The 13,584-nt window shown below is 52.9% G+C and overlaps 1 protein-coding gene across 1 annotated transcript in view; it reads right to left on the bottom strand.

Moving 5' to 3' along the window:
• Positions 1–301: 301 nt before the first annotated feature.
• Positions 302–13,584, bottom strand: part of RSPH9 (radial spoke head 9 homolog) — a 17,538-nt gene continuing 4,255 nt past the window's right edge. The window contains exons 3-6 of the mRNA XM_008073932.2: positions 12,853–13,015; positions 10,653–10,782; positions 10,057–10,203; positions 302–529 (exon numbers count right to left, since the gene is read on the bottom strand). Coding sequence (XP_008072123.2) covers positions 369–529; positions 10,057–10,203; positions 10,653–10,782; positions 12,853–13,015 — 601 coding nt within the window. The 3' untranslated portion in view covers positions 302–368. The remainder of the gene's footprint in view (positions 530–10,056; positions 10,204–10,652; positions 10,783–12,852; positions 13,016–13,584) is intronic.

Here is a 13,584-nt window from a genome sequence, read left to right as displayed (position 1 = left end):
TCATGCAGCTGGAGGAGCTCCCGGCCAAGCAGGCTCATGCCCTGTATTGACAGCAGTGAGCTCTCATCTAGGGGAGCTGACCCACGAGCAACTCTCATTAGAGTCCAAGAAACTGTCCTTCGCGAGCCCCTGGTTGCCACCTTCTGCAGCCGTCCCTACCCATTGCTATCTAGTATCTCTTGTTCGAGTATCTAGCCCTCTGCCTCATGCTGTAGAGTGGGCTTGCAGCTCTGGGGGTCTCTCCTCAGAGCCTGCACCGATAGAGGTGGAGCTGAGGGGAGGCAGGACAGAACAGACAGGCTAGAGTCACAGAAATTTATGAAAATAACATTCGGACTCTGCATTCAAAATCTCTAGACCGCCCCTTCCTACAGCATGAAGGGCAAGTCCATGTTCTTCTCGCCGGTGCCCACATAGATGGAGCCGTAGTTCTTGGTGCGGGGGGCGTGGTAGAAGGTGAGGCCGGGCCAGAGCAGGCTGCGCAGCACCACCAAGGCGTTGCCCCTTTCCATCTGGATGCTCCAGGATCCTGGGGAAGAGATGGGCTGCCGGTGAGGTCTAGGGCTTTGCCTTGTGCTAAGCTTCCACTGGGCAGGGGAAGACAGTTTAATTATCCATGCACTTGATTCCTGGTTGCCTTCTTAGCTGTTTCACTGTTCTTTAAAATCATGTCCAAGCCGGGCTCAGTGGCTCAGCCTGTAATCCCGCGCCTTGGGAGGCTGAGGTGAGTGGATTGCCTGAGCCTGCAAGTTCGAGAACCCCCCCTGGGCAACTTGGTGAGACCTCATCTCTACAGTAAATCAAAAAAATCAGCTGGGCGTGGTAGCCCGCGCCTGTAGTTCCAGCTACTTGGAAGGCTGAGGTGGAAGGATCACCGGAGCCCAGCAGGTCGAGGCTGCGGTGGCTGGAAACGGCCACTGCACTTCAGTCTGGGCGACAGAGTGAGACTCCAACTCAAAAAAAAAAAAAATCATGTCCAGAGGGAGGGCAAAGGAAATGAAAAGAGGTGAATCTCAAACCAGTCGGTTTTGTTCCTGTCAGCAGGTCCAGCTAAAGGCTGAGAGGAGAGGAGAGGAGGCTGAGTACACAGGCAGAGGGGTGTTGGGCTGGCCAGGGAGACCCAGGCTCCTCCCACCCTGCACCCAGCAGTCATCAGTGACCTGTAGTCCTAGTGTGGCTTGCCTCTACTTGCCACCTTCCTCTCTTGGAGTCTCAGAAGCCTCTACTTGGAGAGATGGATTCTACCAGACCAGGAAGGGAAGGCTCAGAAGTGTGGCTGTCAGGCCTCGCAGCTCAGTGACCCTTGCTGCCAGCTGGTAGACTGGGAACCATCCTTGCTGGGAAGGGACTGGGCTGCCCCCAGTGAGCCTTTGTCTATCCTAGGTTCTGCTCTGGTTTTTGCACCCTCAGACAGGAGCATCCAGCCTGGGGCCGAGTTGTGCAGCCTGAGGATTTGGCTGGAAGGGCCTGATCCAGCTCCAGAACCGAGGGAGGGAGCCGTTGTGTGGGAGGAAGGAGCCTGGGAAAATCGCCTCTGGATGCAGATCTGGGGCTTCTAGTCCCCTGTGCGCCGAGGCCTCTCCCGGCCCAGCCACAGCTCTGCTACAGGCCCTGCCAGAAAGGCAAATGCTTTGAAGGTTTTGGTGTTGGACCAGCCAGCCATACACTGAGAGCTGCTCGGAGGCCTTCATCAGCTGCCAGCTCAGCCCAGCCGCTTGACTGCCGCTGCCCCAGCTTCCCATGGGCCACCCCCAGCCCTGGCCCACCCCGGTCACTCCACACCCAGCAGCCTCATAACTCAGTCCCCACCCACTGGGGGCCACCCTGCATCAGCGAAACCTAACTGCTGGGAGCCCCTGACCCTGATGGCAGCTCAGCCCGGCTCAGGGTGCAGCCTTCTGCCCAGGTTGAAGCCAGAGTTTTCTGGGAGCCTGTAAGTTGGCTGTCCTTGGCCCTGCTCAGGGAGACCTGTCTCAGAGCTCACCTTACCACTGGGCAGTGACTGGCACCGAGTGCCACACCCATGCATGGAGTGAGGGAGTGGGGGCCCCAGTGTGGACTTAGCTCCCCTGGCCTACACAGTGCCTGCCGGACACCAGGAAGCAAGAAGAGCTGCTTTGTCACCAGCACTGCCTGGGAAGGGGCGTACTTCCCTGGTTCTTACAGCTTCTCTCTCTGGTGCCTGAGTTCTCCACCTGCCAGACCTGCCTTCAGAGCTCCTAGCCTTCCTGGTCACCTGTCCCCAGAAGATGGGTGCCTGGGGGTGATGAGGGTGGGGGTCTAACAGCAGTGTTCCTAGTCCACTGCCTTTGGCCCTGGCAAGAAGCACAGGCTTGGGAAGATCCCATTCCCTCCCTTAGTTACCCCCGCCCCTGAGAAAGGCAGGGTTCTGCTTTGCTCCTCCCTGCTACCCGGGGAGGAGGCTTGCAGCCTGCCAGGGCCAAATGCTGGCCTGGAGAGAACAGAATCCTGGAGTCCCCCAGCCTAGATCCTAGTCAGCACACCCAGTCAAGGGCTGGGTCCTGACCTGTGCTCTCACCAGCCTGCCTGTCCTAGGGTTTGACCCCCTCTTGCCCCCAGTAGGTAAGTGGCGGGAGGGGCAGAAGGGTCTCAGACAAAGGCCCAGGCCTGTCAGCAGGGACTCCCACCCAGAGAGCAGGGAGGAACTGGTGGTAGGGATGCGTGAGAAATACAGTGCCCCCACCTGGCTGGAGGGCAGTGCCAAGCAGGCCAAAGGGTGCTGGCGGCACGTGAGGGGCCAGCCAGCCATCGACACTGCCTCCCTCCCTCCCTCGCATTCCTGTCACACTCCTGTCCTATCATTGTCCCTAGCTCAGCTGGTCGCCCGGGAAACACACAGACTCTCAACGTGCCAGGAGTCACGTAGTGTCTACCTGAGGAACCAGGCACTTCCTATCACCTTCACCCACTTTCTTACTGCAGCTGTTGGGAAGGCTGAGCCCAGCTGGCTGCTGTCACCTCTAAGACTCAGGAAAACAGCCCCCAGCAGCCCTGGTGTTGCCATTCACAGCCCCTGCTCTCTCCTTAGTCTCCCCACGCCTCCTCTCCTGCCCCTGGGCAGCCACTCTTCTCCAGAAGACCTGTTTGAGGATGTGGTGGAACACAAGCCTGTAAATGGGGTGGGGCAAGGGGAGCTCTTGCAGTTGGCAGGAAGTTCTGGGGCTCCCAGATTTCACCCACCTTGCTAGTGTGGAAACCTCAGGCTAGAGTGTACTATCCTAATTACTTTCTCCTGCCATCTAGGAAGAAAGAAAAGTTCTGAGATTGAAATTGAGGCAGAGAGCGGGCCAGGCTGGGGATCGGGGATGTTCAGGGGAAACAGATGGCTTAAACCCTCTCCTGAGACTAACACCACACACGAAAAAGTGACCACCCTAGCTTAGGCAACACAGCGAGACCCTGTCTCTATGAAAAACAGAAAAATTAGCCAGGCATGGTGGCACATGCCTGTAGTCACAGCTACTCAGGAGGCTGAGGTGGGAGGATCATTTAAGCCCAGGAGTTCAAGGCTACAGTGAGCTAGGATCACATGACTGCCCTCCAGCCTGGCCAACAGAGTAAGACTCTGTCTCAAAACAAAAACAAAAAGACACCATGGGATCCCAGTGGGGGAAGCCACAAGGTACAGTCAAATCCTCTAGAGGCCTGGGGACAAAGGAGGAAGAGTGAGGCACCCCTGGTGTCAGTCCCGTCAAATTGGCGGCAGAGCTAGACCCTGGTCCAGAAGTCTGGGCACTTGTCAGCCTGGCTTCCAAGGGACTGGGCACTGGCACCCACCCTCACGAGAAGGCTAACCTTGGGCACCGTGTTCCCCACCTCTCTGAACACCCCTGTCCCATTCATCCCCCGCCTGCTCTTCAACTGTGGTCACCACCAGTGTTCAAAGGTCGCTATCCAGGCAGGCAGGCCCCTTGCTGCCCTCTGCTGCCTGAACTGAGCATTGCTGCTGAGAGCTTGCCTGTAACTACCTGGCAGTTCTCAGACCTCTCTGCTCCAGCCCAGAGTAGAGCCAGGACAGGAGCTCTGCCCTCCAGCTCTCCCGCTCGGCTTCCCAGGACACCGAGGACCCCGTTTGTAAGACACCTTCGAGTTTACATTTTCCCTTCCCATCCTCTTCAATTTGATCTTCCCAACCCTTTGTGAGGCAAGGGAGGTATCTATCTTGTTCTGAGGACTCAGTGGCTATTTGCTGATAGAGTGAAAAGTGAAGGAGCATTGAATGACAGAATATGACCCAGAAATCTGGCCTCTTGACCTAGGGCTCTGTTTGTGTCACCTAGCTATGACCCAAAGTCAGAGAACTCTTTGTCTTTGCCCTGTATACCCGAGAAAGGTGGTCCTGCTACTCCAGAACTAGGTGGTGCCCCCCTCAAAGATACCCATGCCCACAAAACTGCAGATCCCAGCACGGCATGACAGGACACTAGTGGCCCTAGGCAACATTCTCCCTCTAGCCAAGACTGGCCCAGGGACAAATTGCTGAGCTCCTGGCCTACCTCCATGGACACAGAGAACAGGAGTCCCAGGGACAGGGCTAACCTAAACCATCTCTGCCCACAGGTGACACGAAGTCATGAACAGCTGCCTCAGATCCAGAAAGAAAACAACGATCCTACTGGGCAAAAGACAGTTGCCAAATCCCAGCCCTCCAGCCAGCCCTGGTGTCCCAGGGAACTCTTCCTTGGGGTTTTGACCCCTCCTAGAAGCCCAGCTCAGCTGGGATGCTGCCTGTCTGGCAGGGGTGCCTCCCAGGAGCTCAGTCTGCCCTTTCCCTGGTTGATAAGGAAGACAGCCTGGGCACTCCCCCCATACCATCCACACTTCCACCCCATGGCCTTGGCCTCCACCAAACCATCATGAGAAAAAGCTGGCCCTGACTTCCTGAGGCTTTCTGGGAGCAGCCCTGGGAGGAAGGAGCTGCAGGCCTGAGGCTGTGGGGAGGTTTCCCAAGGTAATGCCCGGAGCATCCCTCCCCTCAGGCACACGCGCACAGGAAATGCCTTCAGCTCCCGGCTGCAGCACTGAGGACAAAGCCCACACTGGGGTGAACCAGCCAGGGGAGCAAGTAGCTGGCCCAGTATCCCTGGAGCTAACATTAGGATAGGAAGCCTAGAGCCTGCACCCAGGCCAGGTTCCACCCCTCTCAGAGGCCTGGTGACTTCACTCGCTGATTGGACACCTCAGAGGGCCCGGCAGACTTTAGGAAGACCCCTAAATCTCCATGTTTTACTTCTGCTTCAAGGAGGAATACTGCCTCCTGGGTCCACCTTACCCCAGATGGCAGGGCAAACAGGGCTGACGTCCCCTTGGAAGACTTTGCTGGGCCTTGCTCCATCTTCCTGGTTCTGGCTGCGGTGGCAGCAGAAGCCGTCACCTCTTAGCTCCTCTTAACACACAGAGGATGAGGCTCCCTGGGGTGGGGGAAAGGCCGCTGTATGAGCCCCCATTACCCACACAGGCAGAACCCCATCCTCCAGTCCCAGAGCATCCAACTGTAGGCGAGAAGGCTGGAAGGCTTCCAGACACACTCTGGATTGGGATGGGGAGAATGAAGAGAACTTTTGTCGGCCTACCCTCAGCCCCTGGCACTGGGGTCCCAGCACTGCCACCATCGGCAGCTCCCTTTGGGAACAAGGGCTATGTGCCCCCCTCCAGCTCCTGGCAAGGCCGGGAGCAGAGTTGGAGGAGACACAGGGAGTCTGAGAAGTGTGTCTGGTGGGTAGGAACCATGAGCCCTCTTCATCTCCCCTGCTGGTCCGGGAGCCCCTCTCTTCCGTCACCGCAGGACTGGCTATGCTGAGGGTGGCTTGGCTCGGGTGTTCCTGTGTGGTGTGGGTCAGAATGGCCACTTGTCAGTGGCAGCTCCTACCCACTCGGACCACTGCCTGGCCTAGGGTGCTGCAGTGGCCCTGAAATGGCCTCCTGATGCCCGGTTTGCCTTGCCCCTGCTCAGTCCACCTGTGCACCACTGCCCTGTCAAGTCCTGCTCACAAGCCACCAGCAGTTCTACTGCCTTGGCCTTCTAGGCCCTTCTGGGCCCACCCCAAATCGTTTCTAAGGACCATTGTGTAAACATATGTGTAAACATGATTTCAGGCATGCCTTGCTTTGTTGCGCTTCACAGATCCTGCGTTTCCACACATGGAAGGTTTGCAGTAACCATGCGGCGAGCAAGCCTACTGAAGTCATTTTCCATTTTTTTTTTTTTTTTTTTTTTTTGAGTCAGAGTCTCACGCTGTCACCCAGGCTGGAGGGCAGTGGCACGCTCCCGGCCACCGCAGCCTCGACCTGCTGGGCTCCGGCGATCCTTCCACCTCAGCCTTCCAAGTAGCTGGAACTACATACATGCGCTACCACGCCCGGCTAATTTTTTTGATGTATTGTAGAGATGAATAGTTGCCCTGGAGGGTCTCGAATCCGCGGGCTCAGGCAATTCACTCACCTCGGCCTCCCAAAGCGCAGGATTACAGACTGAGCCACCGAGCCTGGCCTGACGTCATTTTCCAACAGCATGTGCTTGCTTTGTGTCTTTGTGTCACATTTTCGTAATTCTCACATTTCAGACCTTTTTTGTTATCATCTCTGTTATGATGACTTGTGATCAGTGATCTTTGATGTTACTATTGTAATTGTTTTGGGGTGCCACGAACCATGCCCATATACAACAGAGAACTTAAATGATAATGTTTTGTGTGTTCTGACTGCTCCACCAACCAGCCGTTCCCCCATCTCTTTTCCTCTCCTCAGGCCTCCCTATGCCCTGAGACAAAACAATATAGAAATTAGACCAATGAACAGTCCTACACTGGTCTCTAAGTGCTCAAGTAAAAGGAAGACTCACACATCTCTCACTTCAAATCAGAAGTTAGAAATGAGGCCAGCACAGGGCTTACACCTGTAATCTCAGCACTTTGGGAGGCCGAGGTAGGAGAATCACTTAAGCCCAGGAGTGCAAGACCAGCCTAGGCATATAATGAGACCTTGTCTCTACAAAAAATAAAAATAAAAAAAATTTAGCCAGGCGTGGTGGCATGCATCTGTAGTCTAGCTACTCAGAAGACAGAGGAAGAAGGATCACTTGAGCCCAGAAAGTTGAGGCTGCAGTGAGCTGCACCCTCCAGCCTTGGTGACAGAGTGAGACCCTGTCTCAAAACAAATTTGAATAAACTAGAAATGATTAAGCGTAGTGAGGAAGGCATGCTATAAACTGAGACTTCTTGCACCAAACAGCCAAGTTGTGAATGCAAAGGAAAAGCTATTGAAGGACATTAAAAGTGCTACTCCATTATTCAGACCCACTGTGGCTTAAAACAAAAAGTTACTCCAGTAAAAACATGAAGGATAAGACGTGAAACAGCCTTATTGCTGGTCTGGAGAAAGTTTCAGTGGCTGAATAGATCAAACCAGCTGCAACATTCCCTGAAGCCAAAGCCTCATCCAGAGCAAAGTCCTAACTCTCTTCAATCCTATGAAAGCTGAGAGAGGTGAGGAAGCTATAAGAGAAAAGTTAGAAGCGAACAGAGGTTTCATGAGGTTTAAGGAAAGAAGCCACCAGGTGCGGTGGCTCACCCCTGCAATCCCAGCCCTTTGGGATTGCGAGATGATTGCCCGAGCCCATGGTTTGAGACCAGCCTGGGGAACAAAGCAAGACCTCATCTCTATAATAAATCAAAAAATTAGCCAGGCATGGTGGTACACGCCTATAGTTCCAGCTACCTATAAAGCAGAAGCAAAAGGATTGCCTGAGACCAGCAGGTTGAGGCCGCGGTGGCTGTGAGCATGCCACTGCACTCCAGCCTGGGCGACAGAGACTTCGACTCCAAAAAAAAAAGAGGAAAGAAGCTGTCTTCACAACATAGAGGTGGAAGGTGGAGCAGTAAGTGCCAATGGAGAAGCTGCAGCAAGTTCTCCAGAAGATCCAGCAAAGGTCATCGATGAAGGTGGCCACACTAAGCTACAGAACAATGTAAACATAACTTGTATATGCACTGGGAAGCCAAAAACGGTGGGACTTGCGTTATTGCAATATTTACCTGATGGTGGAGGTCAGCAACCAGACCCACGATGTCTCCAAGGTATGTCTGTGTTCACTTTTATCTGAGTCCTTACTATATGATAGGCACGTTTATAAGCATTTTGTGTGTGAGTTAACATACTAATTCGTATCACAACTCAGTGAAATGAATTGAGGGATTTGCCCGAAGCCACCCAGTGAGTAAGTGGCCAGTCAGGATTCTAACCCAGGCTGTCGATGCCAGAGCTCCTGCCATTCCCATCCCATCCCGAAGCTCCTTGTTCCTCTCAAGTGCTCCCCCTAGGGGTGGGGGTAACTGCTGTGCTGTCCTGTCCTTCCCATTGTCATTTAAAAGGAAGTACCAGCTACTTGACACCACAGGTAATGCCAGGGCTCTGGAGTCTAACACCCTAACACTGTACCCTTGGGTTTGACTCTCTGAGCTTCTGTTTCTTCCTCTGTACATGGGGATAATAATAACAATATCCCCCTTGTAGGCTGGCTGTGAAGATTAACATGAGACTAGGCATGGCAAGGACTGTGGGCAGCGTCTGGCTTTTATGAGTTGGTTATTCTTTTTTTTTTTTTTTTTGAGTCAGAGTCTCACTCTGATGCCCACGCTAGAGTACAGTGGCATGTTCACAGCCACCGCAGCCTTGACCTGCTGGGCTCAGGCGCTCCTTCTGTCTCAGCCTTCCAAGTAGCTGGAAGTATATGTGTATGTATGCTACTAAGTGTACCACTATGTCTGGCTAATTTTTTGATTTACTGTAGAGACAGTTCTCACCCAATTGCCCAGGCTGGTCTCAAACCCCTGGGATCAGGCAATCCTCCCGCCTCCGCCTCCCAAAGTGCCAGGATTACAGGAATGAGCCATCAGGCCTGGTGGAGCTGGTTATTCGTATTGTCATCCATCATCATCATCAGACTCCTCTTCCTCTCAGAGCCACCCAACACGGAAAGGGAAGGGAGTGGACAGTGGGTCCCCAGTCCCCAGAGCCCGGCAGCTGTCTTGGGTCCGAGTGTCCAAGGACCTATTCTTCTCTACTGGTAATGTTCAAAGGAAGGAGCTTGGTGGTGCTCCCAACAACTGCTGGATTTGAGCCTGGGCCAGGTGGGCCCCGGAGCACACGAAGACCTCTGAAGCTGTGTGTGTTGACATTTAAAAGGGCCACACACAAGATGGGCTCAGTGGCTCAGCCTGTAATCCCGCGCCTTTGGGAGGCTGAGGTGAATGGATTGCCTGAGCCCGTGGGTTTGAGACCCGCCTGGGCAACTTGGCGAGGCCTCATCTCTAACAATAAATCAAAAATTAGCTGGGCATAGTAGCGTGCGCCTGTAGTTCCGGCTGCTTGGAAGGCTGAGGCGGAAGGATCGCCGGAACCTACCAGGTCAAGGCTGCGGTGGCCAGCAGAGGCCACTGCACCCCAGTCTGGGCGACAGATTGAGACTCCAACTCAAAAAAAAAAAAGAAAAAAAAAAGGGCCACACATAGCAGAAAGCAAATGTACAGAACTCATTTCCTGCTCTAGCTGTGTTTTTATAAGAAAAAAAAGAATTTATAACCCAAAAAAAGCCCTCATTTCCTTAGCAGGCAGTTTGCTATTCAATCAACACATACTTTCTGAGCACCAGCTATGTGCCAAGCATTGTGTCAAATTCCTAAATCCCAGAATCCCAAAAGTAAAAGCTAAATAGATGTAAAGGTAGGGTTTCCAGGAGTGTTTGGGGGGAGATTTCCAACGGCCTCCATTCCAGATTGCTCAGAAAATCAAGAGATGCTGAGATCTCTCCTGTCTGTAGGAGCACATGGAAAACAATCCTACCTTTTGTCATTCAAAAGTCTTAACAGAGTTTCCTGTGAGCTGGGCCCTGGGGAAGCCCCACCCTCAGGAACCCTTGGTGAGCCACCAATTCCCAGCCAGGCCCTTGGCTCCAGTCTCAAAGGAGAAGGGCAGGTGGCCCAGCCTACGGCTCTGGCCTGGGGCAGGACCCATGACCTCGAGATAATGGACTCTCACCTTTGGGGATGTCATGCTCCAAGGAATCCATGAAGTCCAGGGAGGGGTCCAGATCAGCCTTCTCGAGCAAGGTCTTATTCTTCAGCTCTACAGGCTCCCTGAAGTGGAAGTAGGAACTGAGCTTCTTGGCCTCAGACAAAGACAGTCCTAGATGGGGGGCAGGCAGGAAGAGGGTGCTTAGATCCAAGCCCTACAGCCCTCTTTCTGCGTTGGGATCACATGGAAGGGCTAGCAAAGGAAACAGCCAACCACAGGCTGGGAGCTGGAGGAAGGAAGGGGACTAGTGTTCCCTCAACCCAACTTGACCCCGATCTTACACTAAAAGAGTCCAAGGAGAAAGGAGGTAGGAGAGTACAGGTAGCCTGGACCAATGTCAAGCCCCGGAGCCCAGGACCATATGCTCTCCCACCCTCAAGCAGAAGAGAGTCAGGGTCTAGTATCTGGGAGCCCATGCCAACCATCGGTGCCAGGTGATGTGGCCACAGCTGCTCCTCCAAGGTAGTGGGACAGTTCCCCTTGGGAACTCCCAGTCATATGTTAACTGTGCTTGGGAAGAGATACCCTCCTGCCCCTGAGAGGGTCCCTGGAGAAGTCACCTTCAAAGACCCGATTGACATGGGTGGGTCCAAAAGGGGTCCTGAAGAGGGCACCTCGGGGGATGATAGCCACCGCCTTGTCAATCTGGTCAATGATGGACACCAAGCGGGTCTCTTCCTTGATCTGGACCTGAGGAGACAGGAGAGGAGCCATCTTGCCCACTCACCCTTAGTGCAAGGACCCTCTGCATGACCATCTCACCTGAGTTACCACAGTGTAGATACCAGGGCCACCAAGGTCACACTGGGTAAGCCCTCATCACCTTCCCTCCTGTCAAGATAGTCTTTTTCTTTGTTTCTTTTTTTTTTTGAGTCAAGTTCTCACTCTGTCACTGGACTGGAGGACAGTGGTACAATCACAGCTCATCACAGCCTCAAACTCCTGGGCTCAAGTGATCCTCTCTCCTCAGTCTTCTAAGTAGGTGGGACTATAGGCATGCACCGCCATGCCTGGCTTTTTTAAAATTTTACGTTGCTCAGGTTGGTCTCCAATTCCTGGGCTTATGCAATCCTCCTATCTCAGGCTACCAAAGTGTTGGGATTACAGGTATGAGCAGTGGCCTGCCTTTTTATTTATTTTTAATGGGTAATACATATAGGTGGTTTCAATATTCAAAACCACCCCCTAAAAAACCCATCTTTTAGCCCAGTCTCCGGCCCCCTAGTTGCCCTCACGGGGCAACCACCACTAATGGTTTCTTATACCCTCTCCCAAAGACATACCACGCTATCACCACATGTAAACGTTGCTTATTTTGCCTTTTTAAAACATAAAAGCAATCCTGCTCTCTGTAGAGTATTTGGACAATATAGAAAGACATACCTAGCTGGGCACGGTGGCTCATGCCTGTAATCCCAGCACTTTGGGAGGCAGAGGTGAGAGGATTGCCTGAGTCCAGGGGTTTGAGACCAGCCTGGGCAACTTGGCAAGACCTCATCTCTATAATAAACTTAAAAAGTAGCCGGGTGTGGTGGTGCACCCCTATAGTCCCACCTACTTAGAAGACTGAGGAGAGAGGATCACTTGAGCCCAGGAGTTTGAGGCTGTGGTGGTCACAAGTGTGCCGCTGCACTCTAGCCTGGGTGACAGAGTGAGACTCTTACTCAAAAAAACAAACAAACAAAAAACCCTGAGGCTCAGGGATACTGAGTATATCAAGTGGGAGAGGATGGGGGTTGCAGCTGAGGCCTCACAGACCTAGACCCAGACTTTGGCATCATTAGGGTTCAAGTGCAGAGGCTGGGCTTCAAATTTCAGGTTTGCCTAGTTTCAAAATTGGGGCTCCTCTTGACCTAGCAATTCCATTTCTAGGAAGTGACCCTTCTGATAAATGCACACAGTAGAAATTATATTTGTATAGGGTCATTCATTACGACACTGTTTGTCAGAGCTAAAACTTGGAAACCTACATTTCCATGAATAAGACTGGTTAAATTATGGTACGTCCCCCAATGGCAGAAAGAACGGGGAGGCTCTTGAAGGCACTGATAAAGATCTCCAAAAATATATTGTTTAGTGAAAAAAAGCAAGGTGCAGAACTGTGTACGATATACTGGAATTTTTTCTTGTTTGTTTGTTTGAGTCAGAGTCTCACTCTGTCACCCAGGCAGTGGCACGCTCACAGCCACCGCAGCCTTGGCTGCTGGGCTTAGGCGATCCTTCCGCGTCAGCCTTCCTAGTAGCTGGAACTACAGGCATGCACCACCACACCCGGCTAATTTTATGATTTATTGTAGAGACGAGGTCTCACCATGTTGCTCAGGCTGGTCTCGATTCCCTGAGCTCACACAATCCACTTGCCTCTGCCTCCCAAAGTGCTGGGAATACCGGCGTGAGCCACTGTGCCTGGCTGTTTGTTTTTAAGGTAAAAAGAGAATATGTATAGGTGAAGTATTTGCTGAGGTTTGTACTTGCATAAAATGTCTCTGGGTCAGGTGTGATGGCTCACACCTGTAATTCCAGCACTTTGGGAGGCCCAGGTGGGAAGAATGCTTGAGCCCAGGAATTTGAGACCAACCTGGGCAACATAGCAAGACACCATCTCTCAAAAAAGAGAGAGAGAGAGAGAGAGAGAGAGAGAGAGAGAGAGAGAGAGAGAGAGAGATGATAATAGTAGCCATTGCCATAATTTGTGGGGCTAGGTAGGGATGGCCTAGGCCCTGTTAATTCAGCCCCCCTCCTCCTCTCCATAACACTCACCACTACTTCTTCTAAGAGCTTTTCGCCTTCGTTCGTCTCCTGCAGCTCAGTGTGTTCATACTCATGGGAGGGGTCTCCCATGAAGCGGCCCTTCACCACAGACGTCCGCACTTCCATCTCCTCTGTGGCTGGGGGCAGGAGGCTCCATTCCATGCAGTTCAGGCTGCCAACAACAACATCCACGCCACCCCTGGGTTCCAACTCCCGCCTCACCCAGTCTTCCTACTACCTTCCCTTCTCTCCAGCAGGCTGGAAGAGCTGTTGGAATCCCCATCTTTTCTGCCAATGCTGTTTTGTGACCCTCAGAAGCCCTAGTGCCTATGGTGTACCCCAACCTCACACGTGATGCAAATTCAAGTTTCTCCCTCCAAAGGTCTCAAAAGTTTCATGCATGCTGAAATGAAATTAGCCTCTTCCTAGATATCTGGACTGTGAAATTCCAGATGAGGTTCTGGAAGCTGAGCTTTCCTTGGTTGTGGGCATGCCTGCTTTGGTAGGCCTTAAATACGTCCGCAGCCTGCCTACAGCTTGGCCGTTTCCTCCCGTTTTTCAGGAAAGTTCCGCCTGGGCTCAAGGACACCTCCGCCTTTGGTGTCTTCAAGAGTACATACCAAGCCGGGCTTGGTGGCTCAACCTGTAATCCCGCTTTGGGAGGCTGAGGTGAGTGGATTTCCTGAGCCCGCGGGTTCGAGACCCGCCTGGGCAGCGAGACCTCATCCCTACAATAAATCA

The sequence above is a fragment of the Carlito syrichta genome, unplaced genomic scaffold (genome assembly GCF_000164805.1).
Source record: "Carlito syrichta isolate Samal-C Ts95f unplaced genomic scaffold, Tarsius_syrichta-2.0.1 Scaffold115756, whole genome shotgun sequence".
Taxonomy (NCBI): domain Eukaryota; kingdom Metazoa; phylum Chordata; class Mammalia; order Primates; family Tarsiidae; genus Carlito; species Carlito syrichta.
The sequence above is the reverse complement of the archived record's forward strand: the minus strand, read 5'-3'. Positions and strand labels throughout refer to the sequence as shown.